The following is a 27,497-nucleotide window of genomic DNA, read 5'->3' as shown; positions in this document are numbered from 1 at the left end:
TGTGCAGTCAAAACACCACTCTGGACAAAAGATGGACGACCGGTCGGCGGAAATTCGTTGCGTGTGTACTTGGCTTAAGACTGGGATGCTATTGAAATAATTTGTGTGTAAAGACAGGCTTCCTAATACTTTTGGTAATATAGTGTACTGTATGTATATCCTGCTCAGAACAATACTTCAGAACAAGTGCTGCTTGCCAGTAGTTTCAGTGCATAATCATGCATACAGGGATGAGAAATCTACCATTGGATGGTTTAACATTGTCTCCATCTTTAACCACTTTACCACCGGAGGATTTTGCTGTCTTATGTCTGGGCCACTTTTTGCGATTCGGCACTGTGCAACTTTAACTGACAATTGCGCGGTCATGCAACACCATACCCAAACGAAATTTATGTCCTTTTTTTCCCATAAACAGAGCTTTCTTTTGGTGGTATTTGGTCACCTGTGCGATTTTTACTTTTTGCGCTATAAACAAAAAAAGAGCGACAATTTAGAAAAAATAACAATATTTTCACATTTTTTTATATGAAATTCCCCCCCAAAAAAATGTAAAAATCAAATTTTTTTATCATTTTGGGCCAATTTGCTTTCTGCTACATATTTTTGGTAAAAAAAAATTGCAATAAGCGTATTTTGATTGGTTTGCGCAAAAGTTATTGCGTTTACTAACTAAGGGAAAGATTTCTGTCGTTTTTGGTGTTTTTTTTAACAAGTAATGGCGGCGATCTGCGATTTTTTTTGCGGGACTGCGACATTGCGGCAGACAGATCGGACCCTTGAGTGACATTTTTTACACTTTTGGGGTTACCAGTGACATTACTACAGTAATCAGTGCTATAAATATGCACTGTTACTGTAAAAATTGCACTGGCAGGGAAGGGGTTAATTTTATTGGAGAGGGAGGGGTTAATGTATGCCTGGTGCTTACTGACATGTGTGGTGGGAGGTGACTGAGTGACTCAGGGACAGATCGCAGGTTCAGCTAAGCCGCCGAGAAGGGGGAATGTCTGGCGACGTAGGTCTACGTCGTCAGACCTACAAGAGCCACTTTGCCGCAGTAGAGCTCTAGTGAGCAGCGGTAAAGTGGTTAAAGTAATTCAGAGGCTGGCAGGCTAAACAGATAATTATTTAAAATATACAAACAAAATGTATTTAAACCTTTGGCAGGTTTATTATTACATTTTCAGCTGTACACCCAAAATGTAATTTTGGGTTCAGGTACATTTTAATAAAAGAGGATAACACTTAGATGAGTAGTAACAGGATACACAAATACTTGTACATCCTTGTAATTTACAAGAACACTTGGTAGTAAGACTTTCAGAAAATGTACACATATTTGCATGTTTTTCTTTAACCTCCAAAAGAATGCACAGAAGTGTCCTTGCTGCTTTGCCTGATAATGCATTGAGCTAGAATATGTTTAAAAGTGTAATAATACAAATTTAAAAAATGTGTGCATAGTCCAATAAAAGGTTATTGTTAAACTATTATTCATTCTACTTTTTCGTTCTCAGAAATCATGTGAAATGTACCTATTGTTAGTGGACAGTGCAGCCTGCTATTAGTTTTGCTTTGTTATCTGGTATAATAAAAAGAAAACTGGCTTTGGATCTGTGCCAGAACTATAAATATTTAAAATAAGAACATTACATTTCTTATTAGAAATACAAAAAAAATTTATCCAACTTTGGCTTGTTTGAAAACAAAACAAAGCAGCCAAAAGCAAGGAGCATGATAAATTCAATCTAACTCCAATATTCATTCCAACCTTCTCGGGTCAAATGGATGGTAGATTTAGTAATGAAAAATAGTAGACGAATGAACAATTAATTGTAATCCTCATTATGAAGGCTTAATCCTAATTAATTTGAGGCTCTGATAAATTGCTGGCATTTGAAGTGAAGTAGAAATTATATCTTCCATAAGGACAATGCTGAGACGTTAATGTGGTTAATGTGGTTTGAAATGTATCCTTCATTAACTCTTGGCATGGCTGCTTCACTTACCCAACAGCTACAGAGTTTCTGTTTATTTGAATCTGCAAAGCTTTCCCTTATTCCAAACTCAATATAATCTTAGATTTTACTTTAATAATCCCTATTCTGGTCAAATACACTATGTTTACAGGTACCAGCAATTTAAAGTGGGCCTGAGCTCAAAAAGTGAATATTTACTATGCTAAAGGGAACATCTAGAAATTTTGATTGTGTCTAGGTAGAACCCAGAAACATTTTCCTTTGGGCCTGAGCTCAAAAAGTGAATATTTACTATGCTAAAGGGAACATCTAGAAATTTTGATTGTGTCTAGGTAGAACCCAGAAACATTTTCCTTGAAATCCTCCTGAAAAATAGCAGCCTGTTTTCTGGTATATGAGTGTCCCTAGGCACTCCTGTGCCTACACCTCATACCTGTATATCTGCAGTGTGATTTCTTTGGCACTGCTTGATTTAGTGATGTCATTACTGTGCTGCTTGCTGGAGAGGAACCTGAATTGCAATAATTTTCCTACTTTTGCCTTGTTAATTCTGCAGAACTGTGTGACTTCCACTTTTCCTGCTGCTTCTTGAATATTTACTCAGAGATCCGACATGAGAAAGCAAAATAGAAATACACATCACCAAACAAAATATGGTAAGTAAGTGATAGGGTCCACTACACCACTATCACTGCAGGGGGTCCACAGCAATACTTATGACTACAGACAGGTAGACACTGCTCTAGGTTGGTCTGATGTATAATCTCCTACGCTATCCTCAGTCCATCGGGTGCAATGTCCAGCTCATTAGCTGAAACCAGGATGCATGAAGAAACTTTAGATGGCTGCACTTTGCAAAAGTACCAGTTTCATAATATCCACATAAAAGCACATATCAAGGCAAAGAACAGCACAGAGGGTAAATAGAAGAGTTGACACATTCACGCTAGTGAATGGTCTGATGTATAATCTTCCACGCTATCCTCAGTTCATCGGGTGCAATGGCCAGCTCATTAGCTGAAACCCAGGATGCACGAAGAAACTTTGGATGGCTGCACTTTGCAAAAGTACCAGTTTACTCATATCCATATAAAAGCACATACAGTATAGAGGCAAAGAACAGCACAGAGGGTTCATAGAAGAGTTCACACATTCACGCTAGTTTATCACATACTCATGACTGGAGGTTGGAATCGATCCTTGCTGCCATATAGCGGACACATAGCTGCCTTCAGCTGCAGCTAATCAATTGCACTCTCATCTCCTTCTACATACATAGCACAGAACACAATATAGAAAAATCAAAACAACTAACCACATTAAAAAAAAAAAACCTACGTCTTTATATCCCAGTAATACATTTATATAGTATGACTACTTAGTAATATAAATGAACAATAAATGCAAAAAGATGTGAAGTCTGTAACTATATATATATATATATATACAGTATATATATATATATATATATATATATATATATATATATATATATATACATACATACAGGTGCATCTCATAAAATTAAAATATCATCAAAAAGGTAATTTATTTCAGTAATTCAATTCAAAAAGTGAAACTCATTTTTTATATTGATGCATTACACACAGAGTGATAGGTTTTAAGTATTTCTTTTAATTTTGATGATTATGACTTAGTTAGTAAAAAAAAAAAAAATCAGTATCTCAGAAAATGTGAATATTACATAGACCAATAAAAAAAAATAATAAAAAAAAGGATTTTTAATACAAAAATGTTGGCTTACTGAAAAGTATGTGTGGCATGGAGGCGATCAGCCTGTGGCAATGCTGAGGTATTATGGAAGCCCAGGTTGCTTTCATAGTGGTCTTCGGCTCTTCTGCATTGTTGGGCCTGGTGTCTCTCATCTTCCTCTTGACAATACCCCACAGATTTTCTATGGGGTTTAGATCAGGCGAGTTTGCTGGCCAATCCCCCACAGTGATACCATGATCAATAAACCAGGTATTGGTACTTTCCACAGTGTGGGCAGGTGCCACGTCCAGCTGGAAAATGAAATCATAACCATAAATCTGGTCAGCAAAGGGAAGGATGAAATGCTCTAGAATTTCCTGGTAGAGGGCTGCACTGACTTTGGACATAATAAAGCACAGTGGGCCAACAACAGCAGATGACATGGCTCCCCGAATCCTCATGGACAGTGGAAAATGTTGCATTTCATTTGAAAATCAAGTCCCAGGGTCTGGAGGAAGAGTGGAGAGGCACAGAATCCAAGTTGCATGAGGTCCAGTGTGAAGTTTCCACAGTCAGTGATGATTTGGGGAGTCATGTCATCTGGTGTTGGTCCAAAGTGTTTTATAAAGTCTAAAGTCAGCACACCCCTCTACCAGGAAATTCTAGAGCATTTCATGCTTCCCTTTGCTGACCAGATTTATGGTAATGATTTAATTTTCCAGCTGGACTTGGCACCTGCCCACACTGTGGAAAGTACCAATACCTGGTTTATTGATCATGATATCACTGTGCTTGATTGGCCAGCAAACTCACCTGACCTAAACCTCATAGAGAATCTGTGGGGTATTGCCAAGAGAAAGATGAGAGACACCAGACCCAACAAGGCAGATGAGCTGAAGGCCACTATCAAAGCAACCTGGGCTTCCATAACACCTCAGCAGTGCCACAGGCTGATCGCCTCCATGCCACGCCGCATCAATGCAGTAATTCATGCAGAAGGAGCTCGACAAGTATTTAGGGCATACTATACTGTACATGGACATACTTTTTAATAAGGCAACATTTCTGTATCAAAAAGCCTTTTTTTATTGGTCTTATGTAATATTCAAATTTTCTATGATGCTGAATTTTGGGTTTTCACAAGCTGTAAGCCCAATTCATCAAAATAAAAAGAAAGAAATGATTGCAACATATCATTCTGTGTGTAATGCATCCATATAAAATATATGAGTTTTACATTTGAATTGAATTACTGAATAAAATTAACTTTTAATGATATTCTAATTTTTTGAGATGCACCTGTATATATAAATCTGTAACATACTTTATATATAAAAACATATGTTCATATGAGAACTCAAAAAGAATATTCGACAACTGCATGGCTCCCACCATTACATGATTTTTTTTTACATTTTGATGATTTGGTTTAGGAGCAGTTGTGTAAGATACAAAGGGGCATACAGATTCATGTACCAATGTGTAAATGTTTACATTTCGGTATATTCTGTGTTAGTCCCCGTTCACACTGGGGCGACCTGTGAGGCGACCTGGTCGCCTCACAGGTCGCCGTAGGTCGCCTTCCATAGGGAAGCTGCGGACCCTTTTTCTAAGTCGGAGCGACACAAGTCGCTCCGACTTAGAAAAAGGGTCCGGAGCTTCTTTGGGGTGACCCGGTGCGACCGTCATAGACTTCAATGTTATGAAGTCCGTGCCGGCCACTCCGAGGTCGCGGGGCGCTGCTCGCACCGCGACCTCGGAGGTCGCCCCGGGAAGTCGGATCGCCCCAGTGTGAACGGGGCCTTAAGCCTCTGTGTCTGTAAGTAAATATCAATTTTTAGTCATTTAATTGTGGGATTTTTTTTTTTTTGAGTGCTCATATGAACAAATATTTTTATATATACCGTATGTTACAGACTTCACATTATTTTTCATTTACTGTTTGTTTATTAATTGATTGTATTGGGGACATGATAATTATGTAGTATTACTATACATTTTTTTATTGGATATATGGTTATGGATGTGTTTTTCTATTCTGTTAGTTGCATTAATTTTCCTTTGTTGTGTTCTGTGTTGTGTCAGAGCATCGGTTATTTAAACTAAGACACAGGATTCCTGCATTTATTACTGACTGGTCTAATTTTTGAATAGGCCGAAAAATGTAAACGTTGGTCACGTCAGAGACATCCCTTTCTCAATTGGAACTGCTGGGGGTCTGTAAAGAAGTCTGGTTCTAGAACTGGGGACAGAAACAATGGTTTATGATATACTTACACACCTGTGAGCATAAACAAACTGACCAATATTTAATAAATGAGGAGTGTGAAGACACCTCTACGTATGTTCAAGTAGACTTGTGGACACAACCAATGAATAGGCCTAGTTATCCAGCGATCAACCATTGTCTCCACTTTGAGAAAGACAAACATATCTCATTACAGGGATCTCTATGGGTCGTTATACAGAGGCGTTTTGGAACTAGTTACATATTCAAACTATCCATATAATAAAATACAATTCCATGGATTATCTATTGCAAGTCATAAGGTAAAGACCTTATGACACTGTCATAACATACCAACATATTTACGCAAGAGACCCTATTCCTGCCAAAAGACTACTTACAGACTGATATGGACATATTTATAAGTGTATGATTTAAATCAATGTTGCAAGGTATCTACTGTATAAAAGATTATCAGTGGTTATCCTGAGTAAATGATACTATATATATATATATATACAGTGGGTACGGAAAGTATTCAGACTCCCTTAAATTTTTCACTCTTTGTTATATTGCAGCCATTTGCTAAAATCATTTAGGCTCCGTTCACATGTAGGCGTTTTGGGGTGTTTTTGGGGAGTTTTTCTGCTCTAGGATCAGCTCTCAAAACGCCCAACAAGACAAATCCTATTCATTTCAATGGCCCCTGTTCACATCTGAGCATTTTGACGCTGTGAGCAAAACGCCCAACGCTCAAAAAAGTACATGAGCTTCTTTTTGGGCAGATTACAGGCGTTTTCCATTGGTCTCTATTCAATCTAAAAACGCCTGCACAAAAAACGCCTGTAAATCGCGGTAAAAATCGCGGTAAAATCGCGGTTAAAAAACGTGCGATAACGCTACGCTCAGGTGTGAATGTAGCCTTAAGTTCATTCTTCTTCCTCATGAATGTACACACAGCTCCCCATATTGACGGAAAAACACAGAATTGTTGACATTGTTGCAGATATATTAAAAAAGAAAAACTGAAATATCACATGGTCCTAAGTATTCAGACCCTTTGCTGTGACACTCATATATTTAACTCAGGTGCTTTCCATTTCTTCTGATCATCCTTGAGATGGTTCTATACCTTCATTTGAGTCCAACTGTGTTTGATTATACTGATTGGACTTGATTAGGAAAGCCACACACCTGTCTATATAAGACCTTCCAGATCACAATGCATGTCAGAGCAAATGAGAATCATGAGGTCAAAGGAACTGCCTGAAGAGCTCAGAGACAGAATTGTGGCAAGGCACAGATCTGGCCAAGGTTACAAAAAGATTTCTGCTGCACTTAAGGTTCCTAAGAGCACAGTGGCCTCCATAATCCTCAAATGGAAGACGTTTGGGATGACCAGAACCCTTCCTAGAGCTGGCCGTCCGGCCAAACTGAGCTATCGGGGGAGAAGAGCCTTGGTGAGAGAGGTAAAGAAGAACCCAAAGATCACTGTGGCTGAGCTCCAGAGATGCAGTCAGGAGATGGGAGAAAGTTGTAGAAAGTCAACCATCACTGCAGCCCTCCACCAGTCAGGGCTTTATGGCAGAGTGGCCCGACGGAAGCCTCTCCTCAGTGTAAGACACATGAAAGCCCGCATGGAGTTTGCTAAAAAACACCTGAAGGACTCCAAGATGGTGAGAAATAAGATTCTCTGGTCTAATGAGACCAAAATAGAACTAAGCAGTATGTGTGGAGAAAACCAGGCACTGCTCATCACCTGTCCAATACAGTCCCAACAGTGAAGCATGGTGGTGGCAGCATCATGCTGTGGGGGTGTTTTTCAGCTGCAGGGACAGGACGACTGGTTGCAATCGAGGGAAAGATGAATGCGGCCAAGTACAGGGATATCCTGGACAAAAACCTTCTCCAGAGTGCTCTGGGCCGAAGGTTTACCTTCCAACAAGACAATGACCCTAAGCACACAGCTAAAATAACGAAGGAGTGGCTTCACAACAACTCCGTGACTGTTCTTGAATGGCCCAGCCAGAGCCCTGACTTAAACCCAATTGAGCATCTCTGGAGAGACCTAAAAATGGCTGTCCACCAACGTTTACCATCCAACCTGACAGAACTGGAGAGGATCTGCAAGGAGGAATGGCAGAGGATCCCCAAATCCAGGTGTGAAAGACTTGTTGCATCTTTCCCAAAAAGACTCCTGGCTGTATTAGATCAAAAGGGGGCTTCTACTAAATACTGAGCAAAGGGTCTGAATACTTAGGACCATGTGATATTTCAGTTTTTCTTTTTTAATAAATCTGCAACAATGTCAACAATTCTGTGTTTTTCTGTCAGTATGGGGTGCTATGTGCACATTCATGAGGAAGAAGAATGAACTTAAATGATTTTAGCAAATGGCTGCAATATAACAAAGAGTGAAAAATGTAAGGGGGTCTGAATACTTTCCGTACCCACTGTATATATATATGTGTATATATATATATATATACACACACGTGTGTGTCATCTATTGTTGCAGACAATTTTGTAATTTTTATGAATTTTTTTTTTTATCTATGTCCACCTATTAATCAAACTGTTAGTGTGTATTTGACTTATTGAATACATATTCATTTATTGTGAATGGCCCATCCATATTCACATTGATCTGCAGAAGTATTTTTAAAAAATTCTGCACTGTGGAAAATGACTCTAAAACATGGAATTAATTAATCATTCTTGCATTCCCTTCCACAAACTCAAAACAGTTGCTTTAAGCCCAGTACACATGATAAGAAATTCGATCGGGAAATTTCGTCCGACGACCGATCTGGCGATTTTCGGCTTGTTAGTATGGTGCTTTCGACAGCCGACTCCAACTTTTCGGCTGACAAAATCCTGGTGTGCAGGCATTAAAATTTTTGTCCTCCGTCAAAACACGTCCGATTTTCGTCTCATTAGTACAGATTTTGATGGGGAAAAATCTTATGAGCAAGACTAGGCATGCTCAGAGAGAAAGAACACATACAAAGCAATCCAACACATGACATCACTTCTGAAGTAGAATTCTGTCATACAGGAAAATTCTAGAGCACATTCCAACCAACAGACACGCACTCTTGACAAAAGACGGACGACCGGTCGGCGGAAATTTGTGGTGTGTGTACGAGACTTTAGGTATGTAAAAGGAGCTGAGGACATAATTGATTAGCTGCAGCTGGAAGTAGCTTTGTTTCCTCTATATGGCAGCAGTGATCAGATCACATCCACCCTCCAGTTATGAGTAGGTGCTAAACTAGCACGAAATACATGGACTTTTCTATGCTCCCCTGTGCTTTTATTTGCCTGCATACAGTATGTCACAAAAGTGAGTACACTCCTTACATTTTTGTAAACATTTTATTATATCTTTTCATGTGACAACACTGAAGAAATTGCACTTTGCTACAATGTAAAGAAATGAGTGTACAGCTTGTATAACAGTGTAAATTTGCTGTCCCCTCAAAATAATTCAACACACAGCCAATAATGTCTAAACTGCTGGCAACAAAAGTGAGTACACCCCTAAGTGAGAATGTCCTAGTTGGGCCCAACTAGCCATTTTCCCTCCCTAGTGTTATGTGACTCGTTAGTGTTACAAGGTCTCAGAAGGGAATGGGGAGCAGGTGTGGTAAATTTGGTGTTTTCACTCGCACTCTCTCATACTGGTCATTGAAAGTTCAACATGGCACCTTACAGCAAAGAACTCTCTGAGGATCTAAAAAAAAAAAAAGAATTGTTGCTCTACATAAAGATGGCCTAGGCTTTAGGAAGATTGCCAAGACCCTATAACTAAGCTGCAGCACAGTGGCCAAGACCATACAGCCATTTAACAGGACAGGTTCCATTCAGAAAAGACCTTACCATGGTCGACCAAAGAAGTTGAGTGCATGTGGTCAGCATCATATCCAGAGGTTGTCTTTGGGAAATAGACGTATGAGTGCTGCCAACATTGCTGCAGAGTTTGAAGGGGTGGGGGGTCAGCCTGTCAGTGCTCAGACCATACGCCGCACACCGCATTAAATTGGTCTGCATGGCTGTCATCCCAGAAGGAAGCCTCTTCTTAAGATGACGCACAAGAAAGCCTGTGGTTTGATGAAGACAAGCAGACAAAGGACATGGATTACTGGAACTATGTCCTGTGGCCTGATGAGACCAAGATAAACTTATTTGGTTCAGATGGTGTCAAGCGTGTGTGGCGGCAACCAGATGAGGAGTACAAAGGCATGTGAGTCTTGCCTACAGTCAAGCATGGTGGGGCTGCATGAGTGCTGCCTGGAAGCTACAGTTCATTGAGGGAATGATGAATACCAACATGTACTGTGACATACTGAAGCAGAGCATGATCCCCTCCCTTTGGAGACTGGGCTGCAGGGCAGTATTCCAACATGATAATGATCCCAAACACTCCTCCAAGACAACCACTGCCTTGCTAAAGAAGCTGAGGGTAAAGGAGATGGACTGGCCAAGCATGTCTCCAGACCTAAACCCTATTGAGCATCTGTGGGGCATCCTCAAATGGAAGGTGGAGGAGCGCAAGGTCTCGAACATCCACCAGCTCTGTGATGTTATCATGGAGGAGTGGAAGAGGACTGCAGGGGCAACCTGTGAAACTCTGGTGAACTTCATGCCCAAGAGGGTTATGACAGTGCTGGAAAATAATTGTGGCCACACAAAATATTGACACTTTGGGTCCAATTTCAACTTTTTCACTTAGGGGTGTACTCACTTTTGTTGCCAGCAGTTTAGACATTCATGGCTGTGTGTGGAGTTATTTTGAGGGGACAGCAAATTTACACTGTTATACAAGCTGTACACTCCCTATTTTACATTGTGTCAAAGTTGTCACATGAAAAGATATAATCAAATATTTACAAAAATGTGGGGAGTGTACTCACTTTTGTGAGATACTGTATGTGCTTTTATATGGGCATTAATCCTTTCACTGCCATGTCCATAAGGCGTATGGACTTACAGCACTGCTTGCAGCAGGCCCGGCTCATTTCTCCCCCTGCTTTAAGTTCATGGTCAATTTAATGGCTATTAACTTCAGACTCTGCTGAACAATTCTATAACTCTGATCAGTGGATTACAATCCGCTGATCAGAGTTATTAACCTAAAATTTAACCACCACCCCCCCATGCCGCCGCTTCACTGTCCCCAGCCTCTCTACCTCCTGCCGCTGCCTGTCAACTAAAATTATTCCTCCCACTCTCCTTTTCTATCCCCTTCACCCCCCTTCCTGCCCCCAGCACTGATCCCCCCTACACCCGACCCGCGCCTCCCGCCCCCCGCAAACCCTATCCCCTGCAGCTACCTTTAGAAGCTGGCATCCTTCCTCTGCCACTCCCCCTGGCTTCAGATGCTGCTTGGGCTTGGGGGATCACAGAATGCCTCCTCGGCAGGCAGATCCCCCCATGCTGGCCCCTGCACCCCCCATCCATCCATCCCACACCGCCACTGTGTCCGGCCAGCTGTCATGCTGAGTAGGGGGCGGGGGATGGGGCGAGTGCTGGTGAAGCTGGGGCTTAATAAACATGTGTTCTTAAGTCCCTTTCTCTGTCTTAAAAAAAGAGATATGGGGGTCTGTTTAGTCCTCTGATATCTCACCATCACCATCCATGTAGGTCCATGTACATGTCCCTGAGCTCACACTGTTTGCGTTCGGGGTCGTGTACCCACACGCACACGGATGTCGGATTGGGAATAGCAGCTATGCCTGCGCAGCCGTTGCATCCCAATTGACATAAATGGGACTGCCTGTACAGGGATGCACGGAACACCTGTGTGGGTAAACTTGGCCCTCCATGGGCGTCTACTTTAGTATGCCACATGTGAACAATGATTTAGAAGTGATTTAGCAGGAATTTTGCAAGTTATGTTGTGTTTATGTGCACTATTAATGATTTTAGTGTATTTTTAGTGAAAATATCGCTATGATGAACATTTGCGCAATTATTGTGGGGCCCAAAAAATCAGTAGTACTTTTTTTGTTCTTCAGGTCATGTGCTTTCAGAAAGTATCTGGTTTGAGTGCCGGTTCACACCGATGCGATGCCAGACATCGCATGTGATTTGCACCGCATTGCTGTGTGCGATGCAAATTCAGCCATACAAACTGTATGGCTGAATTTGCATCGCATTTGGGCCAAACTCATGCAGGACCCTTTTTTTTGTTCGCACCAGATTAGGATTGCATGGTCAGTAGCACCTTCTTTTTATTCTACTGGCTATGTGCTTTCAGAAAATATATGGTTTGGGGTGTCTTTTATAAACTCTGAAAGCTGTAAGTGAAAAAGGAAAACCTCCAGATTTTTTGAGAAATTTTTGTGTGCGTCGGATTTTCACTATTTCTCAAAAAGGTGCAATTCAAAATGTACAAATATTTATTTAACTCAATACAGGTTTTGCTTTTATATTTAGAAGGAACTTAGCATGAATTTTGTAAAATGTGCTGCATTTGTATCTGCTGATAATGATTTAAGTGAATTTTTAGCAAAGATTTTGTATTGGCAAACATTTGCGCAAATATCGTGGGGCCTTAAAAATCAGTAGCACCTTCCATTTATTCTACTGGCCCTTTGCTTTCAGAAAATGTATAGTTTGGGGGGTCTTTTAAAAACTCTGAAAGCAGAAAGTGAAAAATGAAAACCTCCAGATTTTTAGAGAAATTTGGTTATTTACAGTTTTGTGTACATCCAATTTACATCCAATTTTCACCATTTCGCAAAAAGGTGCGATCAAAAATTTACAAATAATTGTTATTTAATAACTCAAAACAGGTTAAGCTTATACATTAACCACTTTACCACCGGAGGATTTTCCTGCTTTATGTCCAGGCCACTTTTTGCGTTTCGGCACTGTGCGACTTTAACTGACAATTGCGCAGTTATGCAACGCCATACCCAAACGCTTTTCATATTTTGCGATATTAATAAAAAAAAGCTACAATTTTGAAAAAATAACAATATTTTTCTACTTTGAGTTAAAAAATATCCAATATATTCAATTTTGTCATATATTTAGGCCAAAATGTATTTAGCTACATGTCTTTGACAAAAAAAATTCTCAATGAGCGTATTTTTAACCGCTTTAAGACTGGAAGATTTTACCCCATTACTGACCAGGCCATATTTTGCGATTCGGCACTGCGTTACTTTAATGGACAATTGCAATACCCAAATTAAATGTATGTCCTTTTTTCCCCACAAATAGAGCTTTCTTTTGGTAGTATTTGATCACCTGTGCGATTTTTTACTTTTTGCGCTATAAACAAAAAAAAAAACCGACAATTTTGAAAAAATAACAATATTTTTCACATTTTTTTATATGAAATCCCCCCCCCCCCCCGAAAATGTAAAAATCTAAATGTTTTAACATTTTAGGCCAATTTGTTTTCTGCTACATATTTTTGGTAAAAAAAAAATCGCAATAAGCGTATTTTGATTGGTTTGCGCAAACGTTATCGCAGCTACTAACTACAGGAAATTTATGTCATTTTTATTGTTTTTTTTTTTAACTAGTAATGGCGGCGATCTGCGATTTTTTTTGCAGGACTGCGACATTGCATCGGACAGATCGGACCCTTGACTGACATTTTTGACACTTTTGGGGGTACCAGTGACATTACTACAGTAATCAGTGCTATAAATATGCACTGTTACTATAAAAATGACACTGGCAGAGAAGGGGTTAACTTTTATTGGTGATCAAGGGGTTAATGTATGCCTGGTGCTTACTGACGTGTGTGGGGGGAGGGGACTCTGTGACACAGGCACAGATCGCAGGTTCAGCTATGCTGAATCCTGCAATCTGACACTGCCTGTCACTTAGGAGATCCGCTCGCTTTGTTTACACAAGCGGGCGGATCTCCACACTCGATCCCCGACGATCAGGAAAGGGCGGTGACTGAATACAGCGGGAGTGAGCCTCCAGCAGCGCGCACGCGCCACCCACAAGGGGAGGAGTCCAGCGACATAGACCTACGTCGCTGGACGATAACGAACCACTTTGCCGCAGTAGGCTCAATGTGAGCAGTCGGCAAGTGGATAAGTAGGAAATTAGCAGGAATTTTGTAAAATTTGCTGTGTTTGCATCTGCTATAAATGATTTTAGTGTATTTTTTGCGAAAATATTGTTTCAGAAAAAATTTGCGCAAATATCGTGGGGCCTTAAAAATCAGTAGCACCTTCCTTTTTTTCTACTGGTCCTATGCTTTCAGAAAATATATGGTTTCGTGGGTCTTCAACAAACTCGGAAAGCTGTAAGGTAACAATGAAAACCTTCAGATTTTTAGAGAAATGTGGTTCTTTTACATTTTTGCGTACGTTTAATTTTCACCATTTTGCAAAAAAGACGCAATTTAAAATTACAAATATTTGTATTTATTAACTCAATACAGGTTAAGCTTTTATATTTAGTAGGAATTTAGCAGGATTTTAGTGAAATTTGCTGTGTTTATATCTGCTAACAATGAATTTAGAGAAATTATAGCAAATATATAGTTTTGATAAGCATTTGCGCAAATATTGCAGGGCGTTAAAATCAGCTTGTTTTTATTCTACTGGTCAAGTGCTTTCAGAAAAAAAAATGGTTTGGGGGGGTCTTAAACAACATTGAAAGCTGTAAGGGAACAATGAAAACCTCTAGATTTTATTTAAAAAATTGGATATTTCCATTTTTTGCGTTCAATTTTCACCATTTTGCAAAAAGGCGCAATCTAAAATTTACAAATAGTGGTTATTTATTAACTCAATACAGGTTAGCTTTTATATTTAGCAGGAATTTTATAAAATGTGATGTGTTTTTATCTGCTAATGAGGATTTTTGTGTATTTTTAGCAAAAATATTGTTTTGATTTGCCCAAATATCTTTGTGCCCTAAAAATCAGTAGCACCTTATTTGTATTCTACTGATAATTTTATTTCAGAAAATGTATGATTGGGGTGGTTTTTAACAAACTCTGAAAGCTGTAAGGGAAAAATAAAAAAGCAGAAGAAAAATTGCAAAAATGGCCTGGCCAGCTAAGTTTAAAAATGGAGCACAGGGCCTGGCAGTGAAAGGGTTAATAAAGTAATACTTTTGTGGAGTGCAGCCATCCAAAGATTCTTCATGTATCCCGAATACTTATGACTAGACTCTGCTGGCCTTTTTGGGTCAAACATTGCACAGTACAGGTCCTCTTTAACTGTTACAAAGGAATCGCCAGCTTATACAACATCTAGCCCTACTATTTGTTAGAATATATTTCTTTTTTGCTTTCCTGTAGCATCTACTATAAATGCAACAGTCAATTTATCATCTTGACTCAGTGATAGATTTAAAATTGCAGAGAGAATGTGAACAAATATATATGATGAAAGAATATTCAATTTTACTTATAAGAATCTTGATGCACAGTGGTTATCATTTGTGATTTCATATACCACAGTCAATGAAATAATAAACACCTTATGGAAACATAATGTGCAAAATGTTAAATTTGTTCTTAACAGATGACAAACACTTTAGTAACAGCCAATATGCGGGCACACGGCAGATTTTACTTATGTGCATGCCTGCTTAGGTTAGTGAGATTTACTAACCAGTGTGCTTGGCTACAGACAGATTATTATTATTATAATATAGGATTTATATAGCGCCCACAGTTTACGCAGCGCTTTACAACTTGAGGGTAGACAGTACAAATACAATACACTTTAATACAGTGGGAATCAGAGGGCCCAGCTTGTTAGAGCTTACAATCTAAGCTCTAAGAGAGTTGATGGCATGCTGCGCTTCTTACTGGAGGTGTGTTATTTAGGTAATATCATAATGCTCTGGAGTCCTGCCTATATATATACTGTTGTTTCTAAACTGCAGTGTTCTGACTTTAGTTTGTGAACTTTTGCTGAATAGTGTTTGTGTACTTTGGCTGAATGCGTACAAATGCTTGCAAATGTCTTTATGATTTAAGTGGAAATAATCAAATGATCAGCAGGAACATTATTGATAACCTCAGGACACAGAAGAGGCTTAGTCCATAAAACCTGTTTAGTTGTTCATGTTCTATTTTTTAGCTTGTTTTACCCCTTGACAATAGTTGCAAGCATATTATTATTAAAAAAAAAGTGTGGCTGATTTATTTAAGAAGTAGAATATCACCTTTGGAGTGAATTTTTATTTTGCAAAGTGAAGCTTCATTTATGTTAGTAAAGGAGATAAAAAGTGCAAATTCACTTTGTAAAAAATACCCAATTACAGTATGTGCAAAGAAAATGTAAAAAAAATGTTTTCTCGTACATGAGTGGTCAGCATAAATTTCACCTCATTCAAATGAAAGTTCCCTTTGCAAAGAGAAAATTATTTAGCTTACTGAATTAAGTGAAACTGTACTCACTTTAATCATCCAATCATTTGCATGCAAAATTTGTGTAATTTTCATTTTTCTTGCACAGGATGGGTATTCTTTGCCAAGTGAAATTTCACTTTGTTTCACTATCATTAGTAAAAATTCCCTTTGGAGAGTAAAAAGTTACTTTAAAGTTGCACTATCCTTACTAAGAAATAGTAAAGAATTATATTGTTTAGGACCTACAGCTTTTATCAAGGGATGTCTGATCACACAAAATAGAAAAATCAAAACAACTAACCAAAAAAAAAAAAAAAACATCCAAATTTTCCTTTATATCCCAATAAAAAATGTATATTGTATTCATATCCCAAATAACATCAATCAATGAATGAACAATAATGTGAAATCTGTAATATATATACATATATTACATAATATATATGATTTTTTATATATATATATATATATATATATATATACACTGTATATGTATATATTTACGTCTGCTTATGGCGTACCTCATCCATGTTTAATAAACTCCAAAATCCAAAATGTTGTATGGACTGATACAAAGAGGACTTCACACATATAAAAATTACAAAATTATTACAAATATTACAAAAAATAGGGCCTAGGATGACTGCCACCTATCCACTACCATTCTCTGCGATTTAGAAGCCATGTGTGAGTTGCACAGATCTGTCTCCCTTTTTAACATTGTAAAATGAGGAATCAGTTTGCATGTATTTCTATTTGCATGTATTGAAACGCGTCAACCTCACGAACAAATAATAGGCAAATATACTTTTGAATAGCATGTATGTTTTTTTCCTATTGTTTTTATGCTTTTTTTATTTTTTTTTAAGAAATTTAGTAATAATAATTGTAATTGTAATATTTTGTACCTTATATGTGTAAAGTTCTCTTTGTAACAGTAAAGTCCACACAAAATTTTGGATTTGGAGATATATATAAATAAATCTGTAACATATACTGTGTATAAAAACATATGTTCATATGAGAATTCAAAAAGAATATTTCACAATTACATAACGCCCATGATTACATGTTTTTTTTTATGTTTTGATGGTTTGGTTTAGGGGCAGTTGTTTAGGATATACTGGGGCATACAGATTCATGTACCTATGTGTACATTTTTGCATTTTGGTATATACTATGCCTCTGTGTCTGTAATTATATATCAATTGGGGGGCATGGACTGACTGCCATGGTATGAACGGACACGTGTGCTGAGCTCCTGCTTCCCCTGGGACAAAACAGCATTTAGCGGTAAGCTTCAGTCTCCCAGCCTGCTCCGATTATGCAATCCAAGCGCTGCACCACTTCACAACCTCCCAGTGGTGGCAGCGGCTTCCAGGCTACAGAATATTTTTGCTTCACACACAGCTGGAAAAGGCCAATATGACATCCAGCCTCGAGGCACCTTAGCGCTCCTCTCCTGCTCGCAGTGGTAACTCTATGGCTCCATCGGCTTCTCCTCAGGTACTGTGCTTTAGCTCTTCCCCATCTTCAGATTTCCCCTCACTCAGAGTCCGATCCTGCTGATACTGCATGGGACCTTAGAAAACACATCAGGGCCCTATCCACCAAAGCAATTCTTCACTGCAGTAGAACTCTTCTTCAAACAGGTTATAGAGAAGATCAGGGAGGACACTGCAGCTCTGGGACATAGAGTAGAGGCTGTGAAGACTAATCAGGATTAAATGCTGCAGACTATCACTAATATGCAAAAAACTGCCACACACCACAAGGATGTCCTTAACTGCTTGCTAGATCAGCTTGATGATTATGAAAATAGAAATAGGAGACAGAATATCAGAATCCTTGGCCTGCCAGAGGCCCCCCGCATTCCAGATCTAATGCCTACAGCACAGGGTATTTTCCGCCAATTACTGGGTGACATTGCCCCAGAGGAGATTAAGATTGATGGGGTTCATAGAGCCCTGCAACCTGTTCCTCGGGATACTGACAACCCATGGGACGTCATTTGCAAATTAAATAAGTATACAGTGAAGTTGGCAGTTATGAACACTGCACACAAACCATACTTCAATTGATTTCGATGGTGCTAAGTTAGCTCTTTTTCCTGACCTATCTCGCAGAACCCTCATGCAAAGGCATGCAGAGAGCCCCCTTCTGGATGCCATTCATGCTATGATTTTTTCCTATAGGTGGGCTTTTCCTTTTCACCTGACTGCTACACGCAATCGCAACACTATTATCCTACACACAATGGATGAGCTCCCACGCTTCTTTGACACCTTGGATCTCCTGCCTACTGAAATTCCAGATTGGAGACTCCATAGCATGATCCTACTTCCACAATGACCCGACAGCTGGCATAAAGCCTCTTCCAGATCCCGCAAAAGGGATCGCACAGGTAGTTACTAAGACTCTGCATCATGGTCTCAAACATGACTATTCCATTTGACCTTCATATTGTGAATTTCTACCCTTTTGTTTTCACACGGAGATCTCAACTGCTGCAGGTTTCTTCATGTTTTTTTTTTGTTACTCTACCTCTCACCTACCTCAAGTCTTAATTGTTTGGTTGGCTGAATGGACTTATAGCATTTGGTGGAGGAGGGCTTTAGCCCCCTCCACTTTTCCTCATTCATGTAGGCAGATTTCATTGTTTTTCCTTTTGTAATGGTTAACCTGGATGTTTCTATTCAGAGGATATGTTGCTGCTGCTAATGTGATCTATTTTAACCTGTATGTGTTTTTTTTTTTTTATAGCTTTGCCCAGGGGTGGCTGCTTGCACATTTTCCCATACGAGGGCACCCATGGGAACGGACCTTGTTTCCCTTCCCATAACTGCCCACCTCTTAGATCTATTTTTGATCTGGACCTTGTTGTCTCTTATTGAACCTTTTATTATCTTTTATATTTTTTTTAGTTTTTTTTTCCAGGTGCAGAATGGGATGTCAGATGATTTGTGCCTACTTACATGATGACATGCTCCTTCTAAGGTGGGGTCTACTAGTATTTACTTCCTGTTGCAGGTCCCTATCCTATTATAGATATAGCTAGTACATTGAAGATTATCTCAAATAAGGTTAGGGGACATAGTCCATTAGTATTAGAGCCCTTAGTATTAGGGCCCTTCCTCAGATGCGTCTGTGGCCATTTGGATTAACATTAGCTCTGCAGAGCATAAAGTGTCAGCTTATGCTGACAACCTCCTTTTCTACCTGTTCAAACCACAAATCTCCCTCCCAGTTCTTAAGTCCGAAATGCATTGCCAAATGTAAAAATTAAATATACCACATTGGAGTTACTTCCAGTGCATGTTCTTTCTCAGATGGCAGAATACCTACAATGGTCATTCTCCTTCGTGTGGCGTAAGGACTTTTTACCTTATCTAGGAACCCATATATCTTTTAATTCTAAACTTATTTAGGATTTCAACTACGGCTCCCTGCTGACTAGAGTCCTGAAAGATCTACAGCAATGGAGACTCCTTCCCCTGACCTGCTTTGGGAGTGTAGGTACCCTTAAAATTACCAACATACCCCGGATTATATATATTCAATATGCCTTGCCCATTCCCCCCCCCCCCCCCAGACCTTCTTCAAGCATCTACACAGAGCCTTTTTGACTTTTATTTAGCAAGACAAACACTTTGGGCTGGTGTACAATATTTTGCATTGCCATAAACTGGACAGCGGTATCGGCCTTCCAGATGTAGCCTTTTACTACAAGGCTATGGCTCTTGTTCGTATACTGAATGATTCATCATCCAAACTGTGGGTTCCCTTAGAAAAATCAATGGCGGGCAGGAATTTAACAGGTGCACCCAGGATCCCACCTACATCCAGAGGCCTCTCTGATTGGACTTCCCCTCCACCATTCTAACAGTTTGGGATAGGTTGAATGAACCTTGCCAATATGCCCTCCAACATCGCCGATTGCACCCCTCGGGGGATATCCTTAGTTTCCTCTAGGCGAAGCATGTGCTTTTTTCTGTCATCGGGGGTGGATAGTGACATTACTTGCACGAAACTGGCCCCATTAGGGATTCTTCTTTCTGTACTTGTGTTTAACTTATGGCAATCCCAAATGTGTTCTATATCATATTAGCAATTTGACTCACCTCCATATATTAAACCTCTCATACCAGGTGTTTTTTACTTATTTACTTTATGTTTTGTTTTTCTTATCATTACTTTTCAATTTCCTTTTTGTGATTCTTTGACATGCTAAAGAGCCATAACTGTGTATCAGATGTACAAACTTGTGGTGCCTTTGCCCTTCTGACAAGTTTAATAAATGCCTTATAACTATGGATATCTACAGATGTATTTTGTTGACTGTGCTATCCTCATTTGTTACATGATGTATATTTCATATGTCATATGAAACACTTGCAACTGTTAGGCCCCTTTCACAAAGGCGGACTGTTCAGATCCGCCTGTCTGTTTTTTTGGCGGATCTGAACGGTCCCCTCATGCATCCCTATGGGGCATCGGATGTCAGCGAAGACATGTCCGCTGACACCCGATCCGATCTGTCAAATCTGGACGGATGGAAACCCTATTTTCCATCCACCCATCGGTTTGGATCGCATGGGATCGGATGAGAACGGACCGACGGTCCGTTCCCATCCTATTCCCCCATACAGATGTATGGGGAACTGACAGCTGTGTCTCCGCACACAGCGCAGAGAACAGCTGTCATCCTCCTGCTTAGCGTGGAATCGGCGGATCGATCCCCGCTGACATAAATGGAGTCCGTCCGTCAGACGGATAGTGTGAAAGAGCCCTAAATTTCTGATTTGCTGTATTTGTTATCTTTAAAAAATGTTTAAACTTGATTATACAACAATATCAATTTGGGGTCATGTAGTTGTGGGATATTCTTTTTGAGTTCTTATATAAACATATATTTTTATATATATGTTACAGACTTCACATCATCTTGCAATTATTGTTTATTTACTGATTGCGGATATTTGGGACATGATTACTAAGTAGTATCACTTTATAGTAATAGTATATACATTATCCTTACTAAGAAACAGTAAACAATTATATTGTTTAGCACTTACAGCTTTTATCTTGAGATGTCTGGTCACAGGTGCGGCACTGTTGATGCCTCGTAGGTTGTCCATGAACGTGCTCTACCAACTTGCAAAACATCTGAGGTCCATTTTCACCACATGTGGCATTTGTTGTGATTATGGCATTAGAGGCAAGATTGAGAACTGCGGGAAACAATCCTGGGAAAAGAAAGAAAACAGTTTGATTAAAGGGTGCTCTTGTCATCTCAGAGAACACTTATACAATTTTCTTCATGTTAACTTTGTAACTTGACCAAATGTAAGGTATACTGTTCTAGAAAGTCAGCAATATTTCAAAATGGAAAAATGCAATGGCAGCACAGACCCTGTTCTGTTATTTTATATAGGTTTAGCATATATTTATAAGTAAACACACTTAACAAAGTTTCAATCTATATTAGACGTGAGACTAGAATGTCAGCTATGTTGGACTGAAAAACTTGTTTTGAAATGTCAGGAGAAATCACTTGATAGTTACATTAAGTGTAAATAGGTTTTTATATTCGATATAAAGAATTGAGTATTATCATGTAATTTGCATGACACTGTGCACTTTCCAAAATATTGTGTTATCTATAAACATGCCTACTAGGTTCTAGGTATGAATAAATCAGTTTAGGCTGTTTGTGAAGCCCAAAGTTCAAATATTATGAACTTTAATATGAACTCCATTAAAGTCTAGGGTGGAAACAAATCTCAAAAATTCTGTCCATTTTCAAGTGTAATAGGCAAGGGTTTGTAAAATAGAGGGAACAGGGAGCTAGGCATGTCATGGAGAACATGCACCAATGTAAAAACTATTTTAAAAAATAAGGTACAGTGGGAAAAAAGTCTACCATTTTAAGAGACTTTGAGGGTGATAATGATAATGGAAATACATTACTTCTTTACTGTATTTATATTCTTTGGAGATGCCTTTAAGTTGTAGGTGGTGTAAGTGAACAGTACAAGTCTGATACATAGCATCAACATTGTAATCTGGCATCACATATTTTACATGCATAATTGATTTTTTTTATTTTTACATTTAAGTTGGCTTAAATACAAGAGCACTACCACAATTTCAGTCATTTAAATTCAGAGTCATTTCAATATAAAGGGTTTTTATGTAGGGCTGCAACTGCTGATTATTTTATCAACTGTTAGGAGGCCAGAAGTTAATGCTGGAAGTAGCAGCCACAGCATATGTGAAAGTTATAGGAAAATTTACTTCATAAAAAAATATATATATTTATATATTTGGCCAGTGAATAAAACAGTTATTAGTATAGCTTTTGATCAGTATCATATTGCATTGCCTGAAAAGTTAAAAGAAATGTTAAAGCAGAGTCCGCAAAAACACTTCAAACCAGAACTCCACATTCCAGAGATGTAAAAAGAAAGTCCCCATTGGGACTTTTTAGGCAGTAAGTTTAAAGTATCGGAGTACATAAAAACAATATTTTTTTTTTTTCAGTACATAGAGTAAAAGTGAAAAACATCACAGTCCAATTAAGAACATGGAATAAATCACCATACAGTAACATTTATTGCTAATATCATCCACTTTTGGTGAGATACAAAGGTACTGACTGTAGGGAATAGAGGCCACCAGAGGTTTCAGGTGGAAGCTTGTGGCGTACATGCTATTATTGCCTGACGTGGGTTTACGGAATAGCTCACAAGTCAATGTATTTTCACTTTTTCAGAAGGGTCACATCCAGAAAAGTAATACTGGATGCATTATATGACATAGTGAATCCAAAGTTGAAACTGTAGTAGTCTGAAGTAGATCCTCAGAGCCATCCATAATACAAAAATATCATCTATGTACTGGTACTACATCAGAATGTGGTCCGCATACATAGAGAAAGCATCATCTATGAACAGTAACCGCTCCCACTCTGCCAGGCAAAGATTGGCATAAGCCAGCGCAGAACATGTCCCCATAGCCACACCCTGTTCCTGGAGGAAGTGGGAGCGGCTAAAGGTAAACACATTATGGTAGAGAATGTATTCAAGTGACATAACTATAAATTTGTTGAATGACTGCTCATGACAACTAGTTTGGAACAGTATCCTGCGAATACATGAAAGTCCCATCTCATGAGGTATGGAGCTGTAGAGGGCCTCCACATTTATGGTGGCAAGAATGGTGCCACTAGAGATGTGGATCCCATCCAACACCTGCAACAGATGGATGGCGTTCCAAATGTAAGATGGTAGACTAGTAACAGATGGCCTCAAGTGTTCATCCACTACTCGACTGAGATATTCAGTAATGGCCTGTCTGCCTGATATAATGGGTCTACCTGGGGGATGTGTGGTGTTTTTGTGTATCTTGGGCAGAGAACAAAAGGTAGCTACCCTGGGAAAACGAGTCCTTATAACCTCCCACATTTGTTTGGAAATGGTGTTGTTGTAATAGGCCCTATCGACCAATAGGTAGAATTTGCGGTTGAAGCCTTCAATCACTGATCTATCGATTGGTCGGTACCAACTGGTGTTATTCAATATCTGAGCACACATATGCTCCGACTGGTCATTGTCCATTAGGATGATGTTTCCCCCTTTGTCTGAGGGTTTAATTGTGATTGATTGAATAATTACTTACTAGTGTTTGTAGTGCCTGTTTTTCATTAGGAGGTAGGTTGCTGGTTTTGGGGTTATCAACCTTTAGATTTCGAATTGCTCGGCATGTCAGCTTCAAAAAAGTTGCTATGCCATGGTTAGAACTAGGAGATGGATAGATGTCAGATTTCTTTTTAAGATTTAGCTGGCTTTGTAGAGGACTGAGTGTTATCTACTTGATCCAGCAAGGATTCAATATCGATCCGATCTGAGGTCGATACTCTAATTTTCTTCCAGTAGAGAAAAGAGGCTGTTTAAAGCTTGCCGCTCACTAAACGTGTGTATATCGTCATGGCTTTCCGACCTTTTTGTGTACAGGCTTTTTAATAAGATTTTACGTGTGTATAAAGGCACATCCCTAATGATTTCAAACTTATCCAAAGTTAGGACAAAAAGTGAGTCCTTTGGACAGAACTAATTCTCTCTGTGGTAAGTGTGTGAGAGGAAAAGTTTACAACATGAAGTTGATTAATGTGCTCCCTTACTTTGTGTTTGAGTTTTGTGGGGGCCTCGGTTCCCCTGAGTTTTGGCTAAATATATTAGGGGGAACTTTTTTTGCAACAGGTGATGGTGAAGGAATAGACCCATCTCCTATGGAAGCCAATGAGTGTGGGCTAGATACTTCACTTCACGTGCATAACAAAGTCCCTCCTGATGTATCAGAGTGGTTAAGGGGAGAGTGTTCAGTGAGGCATTTTTTGGGGGATTTAACCATAGGATCCTCATCATGACGTTGTTGTTTGGGTCGTCTTGTACAGTTACATAGTTACATAGTTACATAGTTAGTGAGTTTGAAAAAAGACATCAGTCCATCCAGTTCAACCTATGATGTGTGTGTGTTTGCTTTTAACCGTACATTGTATACCCCTGTATGTTGTGGTCTTTAAGGTGTCCATCTAATAGTTTTTTGAAACTATCAATGCTCCCTGCTGATACGACTGCTTGTGGAAGAGAATTCCACATCTTTACCGCTCTTACAGTGAAGAACCCCTTACGCACTTTAAGGTTAAACCGCCTTTCCTCAAGTTTTAGTGAGTGGCCACGTGTCTTATTGTATCTCCTTTCTCTGAATAGTTTGTTCCTTATGCTAGGGTCACCAGTACAGTATTTGTACATTGATATCATATCCCCCCTCAATCGTCTCTTCTCCAGAGAGAACAGGTTCAGTGCTTGTAGTCTTTCCTCATAGCTGATGTCCTCCATTCCCCTAATTATTTTTGTTGCCCTTCTCTGGACTTTCTCCAGTTCCAGCACATCCTTCCTGAGGACCGGTGCCCAGAACTGGACTGCATACTCCAGATGTGGCCGGACCAGAGTCTTGTAGAGCGGGAGAATAATCTCTTTATTTCTGGAGTGAATCCCCTTTTTTATACAACCCAGTATTCTGTTGGCTTTGCTTGCGGCGGCTTGGCATTGCATGCCACTGCCAAGCCTGTTGTCTACCAGTACCCCCAAGTCCTTTTCCATCCTAGACTCACCCAGAGGTTCCACCCCTAGTGAGTAGCTTGCTTTCTGGTTTCTGGCCCCCAAGTGCATTACTTTACATTTTTCAACATTAAATCTCATCTGCCATGTAGTTGCCCACCCCGTTATTTTGTTCAGGTCCGCTTGCAAGGTTTCCACATCCTGCATAGAAGATATTGGCATGCCTAATTTAGTATCATCAGCAAATACTGAGATTGTACTCGATATCTGTCAGTTAGACTGTTTAGAAGCAGAATGAGAAGAAATAAATGATGCATTGTTGGACATGTGAGTTTGTGCTTGTTTGGAACCTGAATTAAATTGTTTACCCCTGTGTGTGGGCCTCTAAGGCCACCTATAGGCTATACCATCCTGGAATGCCTGTTTATCCCGCAATCATTTTTTCTCTTTTTTTTTTTTAGGATAATCTCCTTATTATAGTTTTCCAAATGCGTTGTAAGATGGTTGTTTAATTCCAAAAAAGAGGAGTGGGTTTGTAGAGGGCACAGTTAATTATATATTAAATCTATATTGTTATCCACTTCAACCATCCATTTTCGATATTCTATAATAATTATCATCTTATTGGAGCATTGTTTGAGGTTGTTTTGCCATGCTGTTTTAAAGGCAGGGTCAATATCCTCAAAGGAGGAAAAGCTTTGTACATGAAGTCCTAGTGGGCGCAGTTCCTCCTTAATATACATCAAATGACTTGATGTGCCAAAATAGAAGAGATTCAGAAACATGTAGGACAAAAGATTAGATTTTAGATTTTACTGTTTCGTTTTGGCCAACCTTGGATTGAAGATTAGCTACAAACTTTTCCCATCCCTTTTCCTGATAGTTTTCCATGATGATGGATGACCTGTAAGTGCAACTCTGACAGCCTGAAAATAATGAGGAATGGGTATTTGCTAACCGGTAATTTGTTCAAAAGAAACAAGGAATCAAGCCCAGTGTTGGTATGAGTCACAGACTCTCTGCCACATCCCTAAATAGTGTAAAAGAAAGAAAAAAACCCCTATTGGGACTTTGTAGGCAGTAAGTATACAGTATCGGAGTACATAAAAACAATATATTTTTATTCCGTACATAGAGTAAAAGTGATAAACATCACAGTACAATTAAGAACAATGAATAATTCACCATACAGTAACATGTATAGCTAATATCATCCACTTATGGTGAAAACCCAAACTGGATCTCATGAGTGTAGAGACCCAAGTATAGATAGGCTTTTGTGGTTTTAGATCAGGTCCACCCAAGCCCTTGAAGTGGAGACTTAAACAAATTTATCCTCCAGCGTGAGCTGCGGTGGATTTCCGTTCTTAATGCACGTCACACCTCCAGGCCTCAACTAGGATTTTAACTTTAAACCTTTCCTACAGGGATTCAACTCTGGAGGCTATGAGAAAGATCTCTGAATGATATACATAATCATTGCTTACGTTGGCCCTCTTTTGTCATCAGCTTTAGGAACTACCATAACCCCCAGTAGCTGCTACTGTGGGACCCCATCTCACTGCCTGTTTTTTACCCTCTCTTTTTACCTGCTTCTTTCCCTTTATCCATACTATTGATGTTAATATGTGATCTATTTACAGTATTTCTCATGTTTCATCTACATTGATTTGTTTTTACTTGTCTATTGTCCATCTGCTGTGTACGTGCCTCCCTGCATTTTGCCTTTTTATCACCAGGTGGCGCTGCTGCCTATGCAGGTGCTCCCCGGCACGCACAGGCACCAAGCGTGTCCTCACATGCTTGGGGCCTGAGTAATAGACTGCATGGTTCGCATGGTCGGCTTATGTTTTCAGTCCGCACAAGCGGCCCAGATGTGTGTGTCGGCGGCTCGATGATATCGGACACTGCGGCGCATGCGTGATAGCGCCGGATGCTGCCGAGCCGGGGGATATTAATTGGAGACCACTATGTGGACTTCTGTCCACTAGACATGGAGGCGGAAGCATATGGGGGCCTCCATGGGGCAGCTCTCTTCTATTTCCTGCAAATTCTGCACCAGGATGATTTGCTGCTCCTCCCTCCACTCAAGATACTCTATGTAT

General features: G+C 39.5%; 1 protein-coding gene across 4 annotated transcripts in view; it reads right to left on the bottom strand.

Moving 5' to 3' along the window:
* LAMA2 (laminin subunit alpha 2) overlaps positions 1-27,497 on the bottom strand; it is a 1,405,743-nt gene that overhangs the window by 1,147,651 nt on the left and 230,595 nt on the right. For all 4 annotated transcript variants that reach the window (XM_082249565.1, XM_082249566.1, XM_082249567.1 and 1 more), the window contains exon 2: positions 21,346-21,516. In XM_082249565.1, the coding sequence (XP_082105691.1) occupies positions 21,346-21,516 (171 nt within the window). The remainder of the gene's footprint in view (positions 1-21,345; positions 21,517-27,497) is intronic.

Source organism: Pelophylax lessonae (genome assembly GCF_965119305.1).
Source record: "Pelophylax lessonae genome assembly, chromosome: 3".
In the NCBI taxonomy this organism is placed as follows: Eukaryota; Metazoa; Chordata; class Amphibia; order Anura; family Ranidae; genus Pelophylax; species Pelophylax lessonae.
Note: the sequence above shows the minus strand (reverse complement) of the source record. Positions and strands in the feature narration are given on the sequence as shown.